Source organism: Triticum aestivum, chromosome 2B (genome assembly GCF_018294505.1).
Source record: "Triticum aestivum cultivar Chinese Spring chromosome 2B, IWGSC CS RefSeq v2.1, whole genome shotgun sequence".
Lineage (NCBI taxonomy): Eukaryota > Viridiplantae > Streptophyta > Magnoliopsida > Poales > Poaceae > Triticum > Triticum aestivum.
In genome coordinates this window covers 699625110-699631014 of record NC_057798.1, presented here as the reverse complement: position 1 = coordinate 699631014, position 5905 = coordinate 699625110, and the positions used below count along the sequence as shown (strand labels likewise).

The 5905-nt window shown below is 44.3% G+C and overlaps 1 protein-coding gene across 1 annotated transcript; it reads right to left on the bottom strand.

The window, feature by feature from the left end:
- Positions 1 to 2646: 2646 nt before the first annotated feature.
- On the bottom strand, positions 2647 to 5508 carry LOC123042154 (BTB/POZ and MATH domain-containing protein 2-like). Its single transcript, XM_044464672.1, has 2 exons — positions 4304 to 5508; positions 2647 to 3146 (listed from the first exon to the last, which is right to left on the bottom strand). Exons 1-2 carry the CDS (start codon positions 5495 to 5497, stop codon positions 2922 to 2924), a joined length of 1419 nt encoding a protein of 472 aa, XP_044320607.1. The 5' UTR covers positions 5498 to 5508; the 3' UTR covers positions 2647 to 2921.
- Between the last annotated feature and the right edge of the window lie 397 nt (positions 5509 to 5905).

Genomic DNA, 5905 nt, shown 5'->3' with positions numbered 1-5905 from the left:
GACGGGCTTTGACCAGTGGACCTCTCCACCCGGTTGTGTCGGGTCGGCCCAGAGGGACACCGGGGAGCAACATCCGGGCCAAACCCACAGCTAAATCCACTCCGTGTAGACCCGACGCGGCAGTTTCCCCCCTCCAGGTGCCGGCGGCGGCGCCGTCCGTGACGGGGGGCACACCCCGGAGATGCGTGTCGCCTCTTTGGACATGCCACAACACCATCCCGCATATATGAGGGCCCAATACGACGCTCCGGTGGCATTGCTACCCCCCCCCCAGGGCCCCCATCCCGCCTAACCCTGGAGCGGTTGAACACTGTATGTAAGTTAGTTAAATAAAAATAATAAAGAAAACAGTGAAGAAAAAGAAAAAAATTATATGTATGCTTATTAACATATACTATATGCTTATTAACACAATCTATAGGTATGCTTATTAACACACACTCTATGCTTAATAATAATAATAATACTATATGGGAAAAAAGAAAAAAGAAAAAAACTATGCCGACGGCAAAGCCGTCGGCATAGGTGCGGCGAGGGCAGATGGACAGCGGCGCGGATCGATGACGTGTCGGCTATGACGACAGCTGCCGTCAGCATAGCTCCTGGTCGGTGCGCTCTGGATCGGTGACGTGTTACCCGTATCTATGCCGATGACCACCGTCACGGCCGTCGGCATAGATTTGACGTTGTTAGCCGGCCGTGTCAGCGGGCCCGCATCTATGCCGACGGCTTATATATGCCGACGGCAGCTGTAGGCGTAGTCTGGGATAAGCCGACAGCCTATATATGCTGACGGCTGTTGTCGGCGTAGACACAGATAGCCCGACGGCCGTTGTACGCCGACGGCCAGGAGCTAGCTGTCGGCATAGCTCGGACTAGGCCGATGGCAGCCGTCGGCATATATTTGGCTGTCGGCGTAGAGCCCTGTTCCGGTAGTGGTAGTGAAATACATCCATAGGCTCGTCAGCACGTACGTCCGGTCGTCCCATTGAACTATCCTATTGTCTATCTTAAAATTGTTGGCTAACCTCAGAAGACATTTTGACATACTCGGGTGGAAACTACGATCGAAAGGATAATGAGTATAATGGAACATCTTGACGAGACTACAATGCACTGCTTACCAACCTTTCTGTATGGGAGGGGGGGTTTTATAAGTCAAGAAGAGAAATATGGCTGGAAAGAAGATGGCAGGAACATGCGGGGTAGCGGGAAATAAGATGGCGGGAACAGAAGGGTGGCAGGAAAGAAGTTGGCGGGAACATAAGGGTTGGCGGGAAAGACGATGGCAGGAAAGAAGATGACGGGAAAGGCAGGTTTGGCGGGAAAGGGTTCCCCGGAACACGGTTATGTTCCAATCATTTTCAGAGAGGATGACTGGAGCTAATCTTCTTCTTGGAGGGCGACTGGAAGCCCTTGTTCATCCGACAGTCCTGTCCCTTGTTCAGCCGACAGTCCTGTCATCTTCTGGGAGGACGACTCGACACTAATCATCTACCAGTAAGCGATTAGTTCCAGTTGTCTTGCCCAAAGATGACGCTGTATTATTTGTGGAATATATCTAAACCGTGTATTATTTTTGTAAATTAATAGAAAATTTGTTGTTTTAGAAAAATTAGCTAATTTGTTATGCTCCCTAATTTTGGACCTCTCCCATTCAAATGGGGTATTCAATTTGGAATTTGTTTCACCATTTTGACAGGGTCAATGAATTATTAAATCAATCGACAACAACCAGCCTATAATAACATCAATATGCGATACTGTAACACCAATATAATACATGCAACCACCAACCTAAAAATGTCCCCAGATAAATATGGATTGATTAGCACATAACACTGAATCACCTGGCAAAAGGGAAAGAAATACAACACTATAAATAAAAAGAAAACACACTTCATCATATCCCCCACTCACCAAACCAAATACTCCTCAGTTTCAAGATATAAGGCATGTTAGTTTCTTAAAATAGTCAAATTTATTTAACACTAACCAAGTTCAGAGCTGAAAACATCAACATCCGCAATATTAAATAAATAACATACGTAAAATCATTTCGCGACAAATCTAACAATACCGATTGGTATTATGAATATTGATACATTTATCTATAAAATTGGTCAAACTAAAACAGGTTTGACTTTTCAAAGACTAATACACCTTATATTCTGAAACACATGGAGCAGAAAATTTATGAAAATCCAACAACATCAACGACGCAGCAAAGCTCACCCAATCCTTTAGATGAAGATGATGCCCAAGTGCATGCCAAATTTGGCGGCTCTGTCTCTTGGAGGTCCTCACAGGTATAGGGCGTGCATGTGCATGTCCATGTGGATGAGTGTACGTGTGTGTATGTGAACGTCTGCATTTGTACTGTATTTCTAAAAAATTATGAAGGTTTTCTCACACAAACACATGGTGCAACTGCAAGTGCAAACAAGTATCTAACAACACAACAAACTAACTAGAACAATGTTGCTTTGAAAATACTAAATCGATGCAATCATGAAATTTGGACCTTTTTCGCAACATCACAACTCGAGGACTAACCTAAGTCGATCAATTTCTCTCGTTTGACAACCAAATGATGTAAGAAACATACGATAACTATTTCGTAAGTAATAGTCCATGGAACGTTGATAGCACAAGTTAAATATAATGGAATTTGGTCTAGAATATGACGCTCAACAAAAATTCCAATCTGGTGAGCTTTATACAAAGAAAGCATTACTCCCTTCATTCCTTTATGTAAGAGTATATGGTAGTAAAACTAGATACAAAGCCTCGTATATCAGATGACCAGAGCAACTGGACTTTGTCTTCTGAAAACGTTGGTGAGCTCTCCAATACTTGGAGACATTGTTGTACGTTGGTTCTTTCAGACGACCCTTCGTTTTCACCCTAGATATTTGCCACTACAAGAAGCCAAGCATGGGTTGGCTTGTTAGGAGCCGCTGTGGATGTGGAAACAGAAGCCAACCGAGGCCAGCGCCAGGACGCAAACCGAGGGCAAAACCGCAGGCCAGCGCCAGGACGCAAACCGAGGGCAAAACCGCATGGCGTACTCGCGAGGCACGTCGCTTCATGTTGCGTGATATAGGAGTCCTGCCTCGCTGCATCCGTACGACCTGCTTGCGAACCTGACAAGAATCAAGATATGTGATATTGTAAATTGTAAAAAGAATGTTGTAAACTTCAAAGCACAATAAGGCCAGATTGAGCTATTTTAACATGGTCCAAAATAGATATGGGTCATTTAACGTCTAATATTACTCTTACCTCTTGGGGGTAAAACGATATCTATGGTGGTGTAGGGCTAATATGAACATCCTACATTGCAAACCAGGAAACAAACTATATATCACTAATAAAATCTAGCATCAAATAAGGGAAGATATAGCAATATCAATTAATGCTCTCTCTATCTTCCATATTTGGTTGCGTATAACAATTTTCAATGTTGGCATGTAAAATATATACCAGTACGAACAAAGATTGTTGGTATAAAATACTTAAGAAATATATGTTGTAGAAACACTTGAGTAATTTAGAACAAGAGAATGGCATTAATACACATATAAGAGTAGGTGTGTTTTTGTAAGTAAATAAATATATTATCAATCTATTACCAAAATTTTTAGATAGGCATACTAATTCTAAAAATATAGCCATAAAATATTTATATTTGAATAATTCTGTAGTACACGGAATAAGTACAAGAATATAAATATAAGATATTCAACTTGAAGTGTCTCTATGATGCACATATATTTTCCTTCTAAAACTGTAGGACGTGATAAGGAGCATTGGAATCATATTTCAACTTATAATATATATGCACACATAGAATAATATTTTATTTTCAAGCATGTAGTAGCATATATATCTCAATTTATCTTGACAGTTGAGATCAAATTGCATCTTAAAATTTCTCGGATGAGATTAAATTGTTCCCACTGGCACTGCATATGCCTGGTCTGATCACACGCCCTTGGGTGCCAGTATCAGCGCATAAAAACAGTTATATACATCTCTAAAATGCAAACACAAAACAGAGAAAGTAGTAATAACAGAGCACAAATGGTATGTTGATTCATCTCAAAGTCCAAACCATGTGGTGCAGATTGAAAAACTAGGCGAAAGATGATGGATACGGATGTTTGTAGAATTCATAGTGCAAACCATCATGAGGAAATATTGGTCAAAATAATGAGAAACATTGGCCGACTGCGATTATGTTCCAGTAAGTTCTAACATAAATTTATTTAAAGACAATTCTACCATAAATTACACGTACCCCTATTGACGACGGCAGATTCTGTTTCAAAATATCCACCATCACCCCCGGATAGCGTGTCATGAGGTGCTTGAATCCATTGGTCTCCTTCATGGCGTCGAGCACATCCTGCGACGACACAAATGCGATGCAAGCATTTTTGAGAAGGACGCGGTCATACCACTCTGCCAAAGTTAAGGTGGTTGCCACTGTTTGCTCGTTTATGTTTTGGCATAGTTTTCCTTCGCACATCGTCGCTAGCCTGTCCAGGCCATATCGAACTCCGACAACGAACAAATGTTGCAGCGTTGCGTTTTTCTCAAGATCACAACCATGTGGGAGCGTATCCGTGTACATGAAATAAAGAAGCGCCTCGAAGATGACGGGGTCCATGTCATCAACCTTGACGGGTTTTGTAGGGTCCTCCTTCGTCGGGTCCAAAAGCTCTGCCCTGAAGGCCGGTGATCGTGCCGCCAGCACGTGTCTATGAGCACGGAACGATTTGTCACCCACGATGAACGTTACATCCACGCCTTCCTCGTCCTTCAACATCCTTGCAAAATCCTCTTGCAGATTCGACGGCGGGGCCGGGATGGTCAAAGTGTCATGCTTCCTCATGACAGTCAAAACACACCTGATCGTTACACAGTCCTCGTTGTCGGATAGCAGCCGTCGCAGCTTGGACTTCTGGACAAAGTGCTCGAAGCCCCAAAAAATACCTGCGGACTGGAAGGTATGTTCTATGCTCCCATGCACAAGCACTTGGCCATCCTTGCCCAATAAACTCAGGGTGTAGTTGGTCTGCAACCCTAGTTCTCCATTGCATAGACGCAGATAAGCGGAGGCGTGGGCGCCTCCGTCCTCCTTCAACCCGTCGGGGTAGAACGTGATGTCCCACTCGCAGCCTCCAACGCAGAACGTGCTCGACGAGATGAAGTTCCCGGCGCCCATGCCGTCGAGCAGCGAGAAGCCCGTGACCTCGAAATTGTGTGCCGCGGTGTCGCCCTCGGTAAAACTCGTCGACCACGTCTCGGGCACATCCTGCTTCACCGGAGAAGAAGAAGAACCGATGGTGTTTCCCATCGGAATAGGTAGGAGATCGAGCGAAGGGCGAAGGGCGACGGGCTGGTGCTGCAGGTTCGTGACATCCGCGTCGCTTATGTATATATTATGCCAAAAGTGTTCAGAGTTCACGTCGCGTACGCACGGACACATAGATGGAATATAATCCTTCAAAATTCTGTAAGGATAGAGTTCACGTAGGGTACGGGAGCGGCTGGGGTTGCAACTTGCAAGGCACCGGCAGGCGGCAGTGCCGTCAGGAACCGGGAGCCATATGGCGGCGCCTTCCTCGGACGTGCCGAACGGGTCTCGATCGCCCATGAAATTCTTGGCACGGATCAGGCCCTCGATTGCGTTTGCTTGGCCCTGGATTAGATGGGCCAGCAATTTTGTTTCGAGTAGGAAAACATGGCAGAAGAAAGTTCTCTTTATTTATTTATTTTTGTATACAAGGGTCGAACTGCCCTTGCTTAATGCATGTACCTGGCGTTGTACAAAAATATTTTTCCTAAGAAAAGACACCCAAAGCATCTTAAATCAGATAATACCAAGGAACACAGA

Bases quoted from the DNA above. Each gene is read 5' to 3' on its own strand.
- LOC123042154 (XM_044464672.1), bottom strand. From the start codon at position 5,497: ATGTGTCCGTGCGTACGCGACGTGAACTCTGAACACTTTTGGCATAAT. The intron at 3,147-4,303 runs GTACGTGTAATT...GATTCTTGTCAG, and splicing joins ATCTGCCGTCGTCAATAGGG to GTTCGCAAGCAGGTCGTACG.